A 14,725-nucleotide genomic window follows, 5' to 3' on the forward strand; every position below is an offset into this window, starting at 1 on the left:
TCCCCTCTCCTCAGCCTCTGCCCAGAGCTGATTAGATCCTAAGGGACCATGTTCTCAGGAACCACCTTCTGGAACTGCTGGTCCCTTGGAGTCCCACTGCCAGAAGTGGCTTCTCCTGAGTTATAGGGTCTAGGCCAGAGCTGCTTTGCTGCTCCTGTGGTCCAGGCTCAAAGCAGAAATCAGAGTCCAGGGCCGGGACTCTGCTGAGAGCTGGCCTCAAATGGAGTTTAGCCCAAATGTCTCCCAAGGGGATAACTTAGCTTTTCACTGAATACCCTTCCCAGTCGCCACTAGCACAGGGGTATCTGGCAGCACCTTGGGGGGTGGGGTGGGGGCAGATGACAAGGTTCTGGGGTAAAGGCCTACAGAGGGGCCTCTGCCCAGGGAACTCATGACCCCCTCTGACCTAGGAATCAGGGCACACACGTCACAGTGCACTGCTACATTCAGCCATGCCCTTGACAGAATTCGGGGGATACAGGAAGGGGGGAGGTGGGGAGGGGTCTTCACTTTTGTCTTCTTTGTCCTTTTGATCAGACAGAGTTGTACCTACAGCAGACAGCTCTGAATTAAAGCATGAAAACACAACAAAACCCTTGGTCTGTTTTCTTTATATTGTGTCTTTTGGGGGTGGGGGCGAGGGGGATGAAGGGGGCTCACACTTGTCCCCACCTGCATGGGAGTCATAACACACATCCTGGGAAAAGCTGAGCGGACAGAGATCTTTCCTGAGGTTGAGGGAACCAGAGAGCTGCGTGCTGGCTCAGCTCTGCCGTGCTTCTGACTCCCCTCCAGGGGGTCACTTGGCGCACCCCACGCCCCCCGTCAGACCCGCGGGGCCCTGTAAGTGCACGTGTTCCATCCTCTCCAGCACCCTTGAAGTGGTCCTCACGCCCATTCTGCAGATGCGGAAGCCAGCTGCAGTCGCTGAGCAGGGGGTGCGCGAAAGCCCGGGCCCCCTTCCAGAGCCCCACACTGTCCCCCTCTAGTCATCCATGCCCCAGACCGGCGGCACGTGATGGTGGCAAAGCCCAGTCACTGCTCTCAGAGGCAATACGTAGCGAAAGCCTTGGTCTCATCACTGCTTAAAAGAAAACCAGCTCTGGCATGTCATAAGACATTCCAGAAGATTCTGGAATTTCAGTTACTTTTGAGGAAGGGATTTTATGTAAAATCAAATCTTTATTCAAAAGACAGTGAAGGGTTATAACTAAATACAGTTTGTGACAAAGAACAAGTAAAGGAAAAAGAAACAATTCTCACAAAAAAATGTATTTGTTCTCTCAAACCGTGGAAATGTTTTACTGGTAGAGGCAAAATTTTGAAAGGGACCCAGCTGCAACTTTAGGAAGTGTTTATTCGGCCTGCCTACGTGCCCAGCATTTAAATCGGCTCAGAGAATCACTGCCTGTGGGCCCTGCCCCTGCCTTAGCCCAGTTAAGAGGCTGAGGCTCCAAGGAGGCCAGTGCGTATAAATGACAGGCCCATGTGATCCAATGTTGCCCCACCCAGAAGACGCCCACCTTGAGACAGCCCCACCCCCAGGCAGCAGACCTCCACAGCCTGTCCCTGAGGACTCTCCCTTTCCTGCTGGAGGGTGAGAGGGCTGAGCTGCTCTCCTGTGGCTTCAGATGTCAGGGATGGAGTGGTCCATGGTGTGGTGGAGCAGGGTTGGGGACAACCTAGATACAGCAACAAGGACAGTCGCCAAAACTGGCAGCACCTTCTCCCCCTCCCCGCAAAGCCTGTGCATGCCTTGTGGGCCCTCACTTCCAAGTCTAAGACTTTCAAATCACCAGAAGCCACTGGCTAGCGTGAAGGGAGGCAAGAGCAGGAGAGCAGAGGGCAGGCTGGTCTGGGCTCTGCAGGAGCCTTGAGGAAGCCAGGGTGGACGGGAGGTGAGGAGGAGAGGGGGGAGGCAGGAGGGGAGCAGCCTTACTTTCTGACCATGTGCTCATAGATCACAGTGGGGATGATGGCCAGGTTGATGACGTTCCCGGCTATGGCCAGAATCTCCATGACTTCTTTGTCCTGGAGAAGGGGTGAGTGAGCGGTCACCCCGGGGGCCAGGGGCAACTCTGAAGGCACCTCTGTGGAGAGGTCAGCATGGCCCCCGCTGAAGGATGCCACTGACATTCTGACGTCAGGGACAGGGCTGCCCCTCAGGTGGGCAAGAACGTGGGCCTCCCACCTGAGGCCCTCTCAGTAAAATGAGCGTGGCCCTCCCACCCTCAGCTCGAGGACCTGTGTGGGCCTGACACCTAACAGGGCCTCACAAACGTGACTTCCCCCACAGAGCCCTGGGAATCTCACCAAGCACACATGTATGCCATTTCCCAGGACCCCGTCACACTCGGGTTCTGGACCCAAAGCACAAAGAGAATAACCGTGCAGTGGGGGGACAGCAGGGGCTCCCACCCACCCCCTTCACTGGGCTCCTGTCAGCCTGAGCCGAGCCCGTGTGGTACTTCTTCCTCTTACATCTTGTTGACTAGTGAAAAGAGAGGCCCGCAGAAGCCATTCAGATCATGGGGAGAACAAGAAACAAAAGGCATCTACACAAAGTGTGCCAAACAGTCCAAAGACAAACGCTATGGCCATTAGAAGAGCCTCTGGCCCTTACTCAGACACCACGACCTTTACTTTACACAGATGTCTAACCCAGGTATGTGTTTTCTTAGCTGTTCCAGGATAAATGGGAGAAGATGTGCTAGGTGGGACTAGTGATGGCCACAGAGTAGAAATAGACAGACCTTTGAGAAGATAAATGATCTCAAGAAGCATAGCTATCTGGGGCCATTCAGCAAAGGGACAGGTCCAGTCCTTAGAGCCTTATGCCATTGTTTGGTAGGATAACTGATAAGTTCAGAGTGAAGCCTTGAACCATCAGTGAGGATGAGAGAATCTGCAGCACATTTTAGAATGACTGCTCTCCAGAACAGTTAAGATCAAAGAACTGTCATGCTTTGAAAGGAGTGAGTTCACTAACACCCAGTAGAGCCAGCCACTCAGAATTGGTATTACTGTACTCAGCTTTTTAGCTACAATGGATTCCCTTTGGATTGTCATGCCTGATCCCCAAGGAAGGGGAGAGATGCAGCAGGAGGGATGTCAGACAGACATTAGGAAGAACTTCCTGATCACAATACTCGTGAGCCAGCAGAACAAGCCTCCAAGGAAGGTGGGGAGACTGTCAAGCACAGGGAGGAAGATGTGTGACAGGAATGGTGATGGTGATGGCCCTTGTGAAGGGGAGGAGAACTGGCTTAAAAGACTGTGCCATCTGTGGAGTGAGATGCCACCGCCCAAGCCACCTCTACCCGGGGAGCCCTACCTGTGAGCCCCGAAGCCCTGGCTGCAGGAGGGCAGGGACCCTCACTTTAAATCACAGCTGGGATTAAGAAGCACTCTTGGTCCTGGTGGCATCAAGTCGGGATAAACCACTCTCGCTTATCCAGGGACCAGAAGCGGCGTGACTCATCCTCCTCCGGGGTCCATTCCCCAAAGGCACCCACCCCCCAGTCCAGGTCACAGCACTGGGCCTAGGCCACTTGCTCCTTCTTGTATTTAAAGATAAAACTCGCCAGGCAAACCCCCTCGGGAGGGCAAAAAAAAGAGGTAAGCAATGGACCTCTGAAGAGCAATTTTCTAAAGTATTCCTATTACTGAACAAGATCCAGGATACAAACAGAAGTGACACACAGAGTAGGGAGGTGTCCATGCAGCCAGGAGCCACCTGGGCACCTACGTCCTTACACAGGTCATCACCCCCCCCCCACCCCCCGGCTCCCTGTCACACCTCTGGCCTCCATGTGTAAGTAACAATAGCTTATATTTACTGAGCACTTACTTTGTGCCTGCACTGTGCTCGAAGCTCTGTGTACCTTGTCACACTGAATCCCTGTAGCAGCCTTAGGATGAGGAACTGAGGCTGGGGTCGGGGCAGCAGCCCACCCGCAGACACGAACCTGCCCACCGCCTGGCGTGTCCCAGCCCCTGATGTTCCGGGACAGAGCTGCTGCTCTTCCTAGCTTACCTTCAGCCCAATGACGTTCTGCCCGTTCACCTCGCACACGTAGTGGTTGATGAGGAGCCCATTGCGGGCCGCAGAACTCCCTTTGACCAAAGAGATGACCTTCCCCTTCTTGATGGCGAAGCCGACGTGGCCTGTGCTGTCCTTGTGCATGGTGACGGTCCGCTGGAATGGCCTGGCAGGGAGGGACCGTGAGCTGGGCCTGGAGCGTGGCTGGGGGTGGGCAGAGAGGCTCCTGGGACCCAGCTACTCACCTGTCCCGAACAACCATGACAATCTTCTCAGCCGACGCCTTCTTCACCACCCGGTGGGCTTTGTCTGTGCTCCACCCGACACAGTTGCGCCCGTCAATCTGCAGGATCTGGTCCCCAAAGTGCAGCCCCACCAGGGACGCGGGGGTGTTGGCCTGGACCAGCTGCACAAAGAGCCCCTGGGGGAGGCAGTCCCCACAGTCAGCCCTCCCGGCCCCCCATGAGCCCAGGTCCCTCCTCCAAGCTGCTGTTTGCCTCCTGATCCTCCCGGAGCCTACAGGGCACTGGGGCTGCAGCTCTGCGCAGCAGACACAGGCAACCCCATTTTCCCGGCGAGGAAACACTCCAGGCCACACAGCTAGGAGGCAACCGAGTCAGGAATTCAACCCCGACTGGAGGCTGCACCCCCAACCACTGGACTACAAGGCCTCTCACACTGGCATCCGGGGCCCCCGGCTTCCACTGTCTGCAGACAGCCGCCCAGAAGCCAGATCCCTTTGACTGGGGGGCAAGGAGGCAAGGAGCCCACGGAGGGGCAGGTAGAGGATCCCTGGCGCAACCCAGAGCCAGCCCTAGGGCCTTGTAGGAGGGGACTGAGAGGAAGAGCCTGGCCTAGAGGTCAGGTGGGCCTCGGCTCCCAGCCCGCGCAGCCCCTTCCTTACTGTGGATGGGGCTCCCCGCGCTGCCTCCTCTCCCGCTGGTGGACGAGGCGGCCTGAACCCCAGAGGCACGCGGAGGAGGGCGGGCAGCTCGGGCTGAGGGCGGGCGGGCGCTGTCCAGCACGCGGGCTCGCCCTCCGCCCTTCGCGGGGCCCCTCCTCTCCCCCCTGACCCCCAGCTCCACCTTGTCGATGGCCCGCAGCCGCAGCCCCGTCTTGCCGCGCTCGTCCTTGCACAGGTGGATCTCGCGCACCGCAGGCTTGACCTCCCCAGGCAGCACGCCCATGCTGTTCCCGGACACCGGCGCCACCACCTGGTCCGGTGAGGGGCCCGAGACCGCTGCCTGCAGACATCAGCAAAGCAGGCGGTCAGCCAGCGCCTGGGGCCTCGTGCCACAAGAGTCCCCGGGGTGGGAGTAGGGATGGGGTAAGGAGAATGGAGTGGACCCTGGGCCGCAGTCCACCCCAGCCCACACACTTTCCCGCATGCGGGCGAGAGGGAACATGGCTCAATGAAACCACTAGGGGGCGTCAAAGTCCACACCCCTGAAAAACAACCAGGAAAGTAGGGCGAGAAGAGAGGACAGGTGAATAGGAAAGGGGTCCTCGTTTTCCAAGGCAAACTGGTGTCAGGAGAAGAGCCCTTTAAAATCCACTTAAAAATAAAAGTTCCACAGAAAATAGTGAACGATGGGGGGAAAGGGGCTCAATTTGATCTCTGCCTTTAAAAAAATTAAGGTAAAAGTACCAAAATGAGTGAGTGCTTTCCCCCCTAAGATCTGGAACAAGGACAGGATGTCCACTCTCACCACTACTATTAAATACAGTAATGGAAGAACTAGCCAGAGCAACAAGGCAAGAAAAGGAAATAAAAGGCATATAGACTGGAAAAGAAGACATAAAATGGTCTCTATTTGCAGATGAGATGATACTTCACTAGAAAATTCCAAGGAATCTACAAGTAAACTCCTAGAACTCATAAGTGAGTTCAACAAGGTCACAGGATACAAGACCAACGTATACAAAAAAATCAATTGTACTATATACTAACAATGAACATGTGGAAACTAAAATTAAAAATACAATACCACTTACAATCACTCAAAAAAAAAGAAATACTTAGGTGTAAATCTAATAAAACCTATACAGGAATTGTATGCTGGAAATTACAAAACACTGATAAAAGACATCAAAGAAGATCTAAATAAATAGAGAAACATTCTGTATTCATGGATTGGGAAAACATAGTAAAGCTGTCAACTGTCCCCAGATTGATATACAGATTTAATGCAATTCCTATCACAATCTCTACAAGATGTTTTGTAGATACATGCAAGGTTAATCTAAACTTTATATGAAAAGACAAAGGAACTAGAATAGTTAAACTATTCTGATAAAAAGAATAAAACAGGAGAAATCACTCTACCAAATTTCCAGATTTATTATATACCTATAGTAATTAAGACAGTGTGGTATTGGGGAGCGACAGACACATGGATCATGGAGCAGAAGAGAGAATCCAGAAGTAGCCTCACACAAGGAGGGGCAACTGCTTCTTAACAGAGGTGCAAGAGCAATTCACTGGAGAAAGAAGAGTCCTTTCAACAAATGGTGCGGGAGCAATTGAACATCCGTAGGCAAAATATGAGCACTGACTTCACACCTTATACAAAAATTAACTCAAATTCAATCATAAATTTAAACATAAAACTATAGCAGTTTTAGAAGAAAGTAAAAGGGAAAATCTTTAGGACCTAGGGCTCAGTGAAATTTCTTAGGACACCAAAGCATAATCCACAAAAGAAAAAAATCAATAAATTGGACCTCATCAAAATTAAAAACTTTTTGCTCTGCAAGAAACCCTTTTAATACGATGAAAGGAGAAGCTACACAGTGGGAGAAAATATTTACAAATCAAATATCTGACAAAGGACTCTAGAATGAAGTCTCAAAAGTTGACTTAAAAAAACAATCCATTTACAAAATGAGCAAAAGATATGAAGAAACATTTTACCGAAAAGAATATACAGCTGGTAAATGAGCACATGAAAAGATGTTCAGCATCACTAGCATTAGGGAAATGCAAATTAAGACAATGATAAGGCATTGCTACACATCTACCATAATGATTAAAATTTAAAATAGTGATGATACCAAATGCTGGCAAGGATGTGAAGAAACTGAAAACACTCATGCATTGCTGGCAGGAAAATAAAATAGTACAGCCATTCTGGAAATAGTTTGGCAGTTTCTTTTTTAAAAAATTAACCATACATTTATAACATTACCTAGGAATTGCACTCCTGGGCGTTTATCCCAGAGAAACAAAAAATTATATCCGTACAAAAATCTGTACACAAACATCCATAATAGTTTAGTTTATAATAGACAAAAACTGGAAACAACTAAAATGTCCCTCAAGAGGTTAAACAAACTGGGGGTACAGACACACCATGAAACACAACCCAGCGATAAAAAGGAATGAACTGTTGATACAGGCAACAGCCTCGAAGGATCTCCAGGGCATGATGCTGAGTGGAAAGAGTCCATCTGAAAAAGTCACACACCGTGTGATTCCACTTACATAACCTTCTGAAATGGCAAAATTATAGGGACAGAAACACACTAGTGGTTGCCAAGGGGCTGGGGATGGTGAGGGGGAGGCTGGGAACGATTATGAAGGGGCAACACTAGAGACACCTTTGTGGTGATGACATAGTTCTCTATCTTGATTGTGCTGGTGGTTGCAGGTGATAAAATGACATTGAACCACAGACACACATTGTACCAATGTAAAATGCCTGGTTTTGACGGTATAGTGTAGTTACATAAAATGGAACCACTGGGAAAACTGAGTGAAGAGTACAAAGGACTTCTCTATCTTCGCAACTTCCTATGAATTTATGATTACTTAAAAATAGAAAGTTAAAGTGAAATAAAAATAATTTTAAAATTTTAATTATAAAAATGCATTATCTGTCATTTTTTATCAAAATTTAGGTTGTCCTAATTATTGGACCAAAGAGGGATTAAATCGATGGATTAAAATTGGACTATCTACAACATGACCTACTTTGCTTCATGTGTGTACTTCCCTACATGACTGTCAGGAGGGTCATTTTGGAGAAACACCCCAGGGTGTCACCAGTTTTTCTCAGGGTCCCACATGTCCTCATCCTTTCTGATTTTTCCTATGAAATCCTCATTTGTCAGTGTGGCAGTTCTCATCCTCATTTCCATCAATTTCATGAAATCCTGCAGCCTAAGCAAGATTTGCATTTGCACTCTGCAATCGATTTGCACTGGACCAGGGAGGGGCTGGCAGACAAGGACAACTGACAGATGGCCCGCAGGGAGGCTGGAGCTGATTGGGAGAGGGTTTGGGACTGATTCTATAAGTGAATACATTTTCAGGAGTGAATATTTCTATGTTATGATTTCCTTTGCTCCCTGAAGCCATGGGGAGCAGGAATCAAGCATTATTGTTTAATTTGGGGAGTGGGGCTGGATGATAAGCTCCTCCCCACTGGGCTCTGCCTAACCATGCAGCTGCTGTCAAGTCACAGTCAGCCCTTCATTAGAAGCGTCCAGGCTCAGGCTGGGTTTCATGTCCTCCCTTCTCATCCAGCAGGCTCAGGCCAGCAGGTCAGAGGTCAAAGGGCAGGCAGTGGCCCTTCAGCCTCAAGGCCCGCGGGAAACCACGAAACCCCACAGCACTTTTAATGAAGGCTGAAAATACAAAGTGCCATCAAAAAACAGAGCCGCAGCAACGCTGGGGAAAGAGGAGATTCAAGTCTGTTTAAATGGTAAGACCAAGAAGGAGGGCCCACATCAGGCAATAGACAAGTACCTACACTGGCACCTTCTGGAATCTGAGGCAGGTTCTGCTGGACTTCGTGGTTGGAGAACGAAGGACCCATATAACTTTCCAATTCTGCCAGGTTTGGGTACAAAACTGATGGGAAGGGAAGGAAGGAAGAAGAAAGGTGTTACTCCGGGCCTGAGATTAGCCACACCTGCCTGGCTCCCAGGTGGTCACTCATTTTTATTAAGAAACAGGGCCTGGGGATGCTGTTTACTCCCAAGAATGCAGTATATCCCTGAGATGGCTCCGCACCCCCAGGAACGCTCACTGGCACTGTGGGTCCTCCCCTCAGACGGTCTGCTTTCTCCAGGAGCAGCCTGGGACACTGAGTACCTCATGTATCACTTTGGTGTTCAATTTAACTGACTTTATTTGGCACCGGCCTGACCCGAGGGCAGGTCTGGGGAACTGCGTGGTGAGGAGAAGAGCTGGGCCTGAGTTCAAGTTTGCTACCACAGGGCCTGAATCAAGAGGGCCACGAGCAGCTCCAGGGCCACCACACACATCCTGGTCTCCACATGCAGCCTTCCTCGGTGGCCCCAAGTCAGGGCGGTCAGTGCCCTCACAAAGCTGCAGCTTTCTCAGTGTCCCCCTCAAAGGGTTCTGGGGAGGGTCAACCTGCATAGTGCCCACAGCTCAGCGGCAGGAAGGAGGCAGGCTCTTGGAAATGTCCAGCAGAGGTCACTCTCAGCCAGGAGAACCCCAGCCCACTCACTCACCTGAAGGCTGGGAGTCTGCTGCCTGCCCCAGCAGGGCGGGCATCCTGGGTACGGCTCTGGCCTCGGCCTGGGGACGGATGGGGAGTGCCGGTCAGCTGTGGCCATGAGCCCCAGAGCCCTTGAGGCCTGGGGCTCCCTGAGGCTGGGGGTCAGGGCATCAGGTATGCTGGCGGCCTGAGGGGGGGTGTCCATGACCCTTGGAGTAAATGTGGCCTCTGCAGATGTCCACGCTTCTGGAGGGAGGTTCTCCCAGGGGCCCGCGACCCACCAAATGTCACAACTCGTCTACTACCTGAGTCAGCCAAGGCAAATTTTCTGTCAAAAAGCCCCCAATTCTCAAAACCCACTAGGACCTCATGTGGGATGGAAGGAGAAAAGGGCTTCTGGGGGCTGAGTAGGCCAAACGCCACGGCCACGGGGTTTACTCTGGAAGCTTGTCCTATAGCATGGGTTCTACACTAACCCAGATGGAGGAAGCACTGGGATAGAGCAGGCACTAGACGGGCCGGTCTGCAGCTGCTTGGTCTTCTCCACCTGCTGTAATTCCATTGCCTTGGCCTCTGGACACCTGCTCTGCCCAGCAGGCCCTGCAGTGGGGACCTGCATGCCCTGGGGCCAGTCAGGAACTCCCAGGGGTCCCCAACACTTGACCCAAGACAAGCCTCCCTTAGCTACCCTGGCATAATCCAGAAGGCCCCGTCAGGGGACCCCAGGCTGATAGCCTGGCAGTTTACCTGCATGGCTTGGTCCACCTTCAGGTCCTCCAGAGACGGGTACAGGGCGGACATGGCTGCTCTTTGGAACACGCTGCAGGGCACAGAGGGTGGGGAGGGCTGAGGGCTGAGAGGAGGCACGGACGTGTGCCACTCAGCACTCTCAGGACGAGAAAGATGTCACAAAGGTATTACTGTCCCCATTTTAGAGATGGGGGAGCTGGGATTTGACCCAAAGTCTGTTTGGTTCCCAAGCCCGTGCTCTCAACCCCACAAAAATCCCATCCCACCATGTTCAGCTGACTCTGGGCTTTAGAACCTGAGACCCGGGGTCACCTAGCACATGCTGACCAGGCAAAGCAGGATTGGGGGCCACGTCCTTCCCTGTCCTGTTTCAAAGGTCAGACAGGCTTATGAGGTCTGATCACTCAAGACCTAAATCCAGTCCAGCTGGTGGGTAGTGAGCACCTGCTGTATACCCGGCCACCGTTAGGGGTTTGCTCAGCATCATCCCGCAACTACGCAGGGTTCAGTCCAGTGTCAAGTGGGCGGGGACTTGATATTACAACAGAAAGGCAGCAGGCACTTTAGAAGTCCTCCCCAGCCCCCCACACGCCTCTCCATCTCTGGGCATTTGAGTTCCTACTGCATACCAGCCATTTCCGGTCTTGCTGGCGACTCTTGATCTTGACCACAATGAGGTAAGACCAAAGGAAACTCTTAAAAACATGCACACAAACTGTAGCAGAATTTATACACTCAGCAGAGTATTGCTCCAGAGGGAGAAGGAAATGGGGGGAAGCACGATAAACATTTACTGAATGCCTTCTACCTGTCCGGAGGAGAACCAGTAGGACCTCGGAGCAAGGTACCAAAAGAAATTCAAAGAAATTACCTCACAGAAATGCTTTATTTCCTTCCTAGTTGAAATGTGAGGGAGGAGCAGTTTGTCTTTCTGGATTCTTTTCCGTTTACCCACTAACACATTGTCTCTGTCACATCTCCCGGGCCTTTGTTGGGCCAGCCATCACTAGCTGGATGTCTCTGCCCCACTCTCCCACCCTGGCTCCTCAGGCAATGAGATCACTGCTGCTCCCAAGGGCCCTGCCCTCTGAAGAGACTCTGGGCCAGCCTCCGGCCCTGGACTCTTCAATCGTCCTCAGTCTGTCTTCCCACCTGAACTGCAGTTCCTTGGGGTCAAGGGGTGTCCTATTCACCCCACTGGGCCCACATTCTCTGGACCAGGTCCAGATCCTCTGGGCATCTCCCCTGAGTGACCCACAGGGGCTGAGGTCATCTTCATCCAGCACTGTTCCTCGTCCTTCCTCTGTACCTGCTGCCTTGACCCTTGTATCAACCTTAACACTCCCCAACGACCTCCCCCATCCCTCCTAATCTGCCATCAAATCCCATCTCTCCCACATCCCATCCCTAATCCCCATGCTGTCTGCAGACCTCCACCATCTCCCCGCCCTTCTGCAGGTACAACATCTCCAATGAGTCCTAGCTCCTCTATTGTTGTTCTCCAGCCAACAGGCCCTTTCTGCATGAGCCTGGAATGTCATGCCCTGCTGAAAGCCCCCAGTGGCTCCACACTCTCAGAATCGAGCCCACATTCCCTTTACGATTCCTCCAAAGATTGGAACTGGTGGCTCAAAGGCCAGATGCAAACATTGCAAAGCAATTATACTCCAATAAAGATGTTAAAAAAAAAAATCTGTTGCCAAGTGCTTTATACGTTCAAACTAGCCCCCTAAATGCAACTCAAGACGCTGCTTTTTTTTTAAAATTAATTAATTAACTTTATTTTTGGCTGTGTTGGGTCTTTGTTGCTGCACACAGGCTTTCTCTAGTTGCGGCGAGTGGGGGCTACTTTTCGTTGTGGTGCGCAGGCTTCTCATTGCGGTGGCTTCTCTTGTTGCGGAGCACAGGCTCTAGGCACGCAGGCTCAGTAGTTGTGGCGCATGGGCTTAGTTGCTCCGAGGCCTGTGGGATCTTCCCGGACCAGGGCTGGAATCCGTGTCCCCTGCATTGGCAGGCAGATTCCCAACCACTGCTCCACCAGGGAAGTCCAAGACTCTGCTTTTAATAATCTAACTTCACATTGCTCCTGAAAAACAGGACACTCTGGCAACCCTGGACCGCTACTGAGTGGCTACAGCTGAGTCGCAGCTGACTCCCGGGTGCCCCAGACCCCACCAGCCTCTGCTGTCTCTTACATCAAGACCGCTTTACTCACTGGCACTGAGACCCTATAGACATTTGCTTGCACCCCCCTGCCTAATTCTCCTGCTTTATTTCTTTCCACACGTCCTTCTCCCAAACCCCACCCTCAGCTTCAGCCATAATGAGCTGCTTTCAGATCCTTGAATTAATCGAATTTTCTCATGTCCCCAGGCCTTTGCATGTATTATTATTCCCTCTATTTGGAATACCTTTCTACCCCTTCCACTCCCTACCTAGCTAACTCCCAATTATTTTCAAGTCCCAGACCAGAGGGCTCTTCTTTTAGGAAGCTTGTCTTGATTTGTGCTCCCCCCGCCCCCAAACCCCCCTCCTCACCCAACTCATGTTCTTACTATGTTGATCATTCACTACTCCTGTAGTTGCTTCTTTGTCTACCTATTGGGAGTTCCAGAAGGGCAGGAACTGGACCTTCTAATTTGCTATGGAACTCCTAGCCCCTAGCATGGACACCAACGCAATAATATTTCCAGAAGCAATGCATTCTGCCCAGGCTTCCACTTTTCTCCTTGTAAAGTAAAGCTCTGATGTCCTATGGACATGCACCTTCCTAGGATGGAAACAAGGATGAGAGGTCCCAAACAGGTTTTGTTCGCCTCTCACAGGCTTGTTTTTTGTTTTCATTTGAATTAGTGCCAACATTTTAAAATCTGGAAATAAAAAATTCTTCACTTCTAACTTGTACAGAAAAGAAAAATCACACTATTTGGCAATGCAAGAGCAGGAATCATACACGGCAACAGTCAGCCAGGCCTGAGTCGCAGCCTGTCATAAGATGGGGCTGCACCCGCCTCCTTGTTTCCCGAAGTGCCCATCCAGCTGACTTACGCTGCCTGCTGGGCTCCTGCAGGCAGGCAGCTCCAGATCTTTGCCTTAGCCTTTGGGGCAGGAATGATCATCTCAAGAGGACAGGGATCGTCCTAGGGGGAGAGAGAGACTGGCTCTGACCTCCTTTAAATCAGCTGGGGGAAGAGACCACTTTGTCTGTGGTCTTCCCCACTGCGCACACACTCTGGGAGACTTTTATCTCAGGACAGTCCTCAGGAGGTACCATCTGCCAAAAACATGCCCTGCTATCAGGATCACACATGAACGACAGGTGTGAAGATAAGAGGCAACCCTGCCCTGCTTTTTCAAACACTGAAGCAGCAGAGCCGGTTATATTTTTAGCAGCTGCCCTCTGGGAGAGCAGAATCAGAGATCTACTTCCTGGAAATCACTCCCAGGCTAAGACCACACAACCCTTCCTCTGTGTCTGGGACCCTTTCACCATTGCCACCTACTCTGGGTCTCAACTAAGGTTTGGGCTCTGGGTGGAATCAAGAGGCAGGTATTCCCCTGCCGTTTAGCGGTTCATGATATAGTGGGGAATGGCTCTCTGCCAGCAAATATGCGTGTCTCATTCAGTCATCCATCTATTCATTCACAACATTTGAGTGTCCACTGCGTGCTAGCAACACTGGACCTGTTTCAGTCATGCTGATCCCTCTGCTTGGCACACCACCCTTCTCTGCATGGTGCTCTTTCAAGGCTCAGCTCAAATGTTTCTTCTCTGGTTGGCTTTTTCAGACCATGGGACCCCCTGCTAGTTGGCCGGGTCTTCATGTTTTCCCAAACTGACTTGTACTGTTCCTATTGTCAAGTTATTTATCATATTATATGATTATTATCTGGGTATTTCCTCATACTGGGCCCCAACTCAGAAGGGTGGGGACTGTGTCCTGTTCACCACCTTATGCCTCCCCACCAAAACAGCACCCAGCACGTGGATGCCGGCAAAAATTGCTATTCGACTGAATAAATCAGTGGTTTTCCAAGGAACAGATTGGAAATTTGTGGGGGCCGGCAAAAATTGCTATTCGACTGAATAAATCAGTGGTTTTCCAAGGAACAGATTGGAAATTTGTGGGGGCATTTTTGGGTGTCACACGACTGAGGGGACACTACTAGCATTTAGGAAGCAGGGAGTAGAGGCCCGGACCTCCTGTAATGCACAGAACAGCTTACCACAACAAAGCTGTCCTGCATGACTTTCCAATACCCTGCCAAACCTTCATGGAGGCAAAAAACCTGTTTATAACCTGTTTTATATACAAATACAATGAAACTTTCCCTGGTTTTAGTATATAATATATTATCCAGAAATGTATACACCAGCTTAACCGAGGAAGTTATTCTTTGTTTTGTTCACCATTGTGGAAAATCACTGTCAATCCTTCTGAGCACAGGTGAGTCACCAGAA

At 51.0% G+C, this 14,725-nt stretch overlaps 1 protein-coding gene across 1 annotated transcript; it reads right to left on the reverse strand.

Moving 5' to 3' along the window:
* Positions 1-1,627: 1,627 nt before the first annotated feature.
* SDCBP2 (syndecan binding protein 2) lies at positions 1,628-10,377 on the reverse strand. Its single transcript, XM_061209007.1, has 8 exons — positions 10,261-10,377; positions 9,527-9,593; positions 8,797-8,897; positions 5,128-5,286; positions 4,288-4,463; positions 4,037-4,208; positions 1,940-2,031; positions 1,628-1,682 (listed from the first exon to the last, which is right to left on the reverse strand). Exons 1-8 carry the CDS (start codon positions 10,312-10,314, stop codon positions 1,628-1,630), a joined length of 876 nt encoding a protein of 291 aa, XP_061064990.1. The 5' UTR covers positions 10,315-10,377.
* Positions 10,378-14,725: the final 4,348 nt, after the last annotated feature.

This window comes from Eubalaena glacialis, chromosome 13 (genome assembly GCF_028564815.1).
Source record: "Eubalaena glacialis isolate mEubGla1 chromosome 13, mEubGla1.1.hap2.+ XY, whole genome shotgun sequence".
In the NCBI taxonomy this organism is placed as follows: domain Eukaryota; kingdom Metazoa; phylum Chordata; class Mammalia; order Artiodactyla; family Balaenidae; genus Eubalaena; species Eubalaena glacialis.

What these genes read in the sequence shown, in the direction of transcription:
- SDCBP2 (XM_061209007.1), bottom strand. Translation starts at nt 10,314, where the DNA reads ATGTCCGCCCTGTACCCGTCTCTGGAGGACCTGAAGGTGGACCAAGCC. An exon ending in GGCTGCGGGCCATCGACAAG is followed by an intron (nt 4,464 to 5,127) that starts GTGGAGCTGGGG and finishes TGCCTCCCCCAG; the next exon opens with GGGCTCTTTGTGCAGCTGGT. An exon ending in AGAACGTCATTGGGCTGAAG is followed by an intron (nt 2,032 to 4,036) that starts GTAAGCTAGGAA and finishes CCCCTTCTCCAG; the next exon opens with GACAAAGAAGTCATGGAGAT.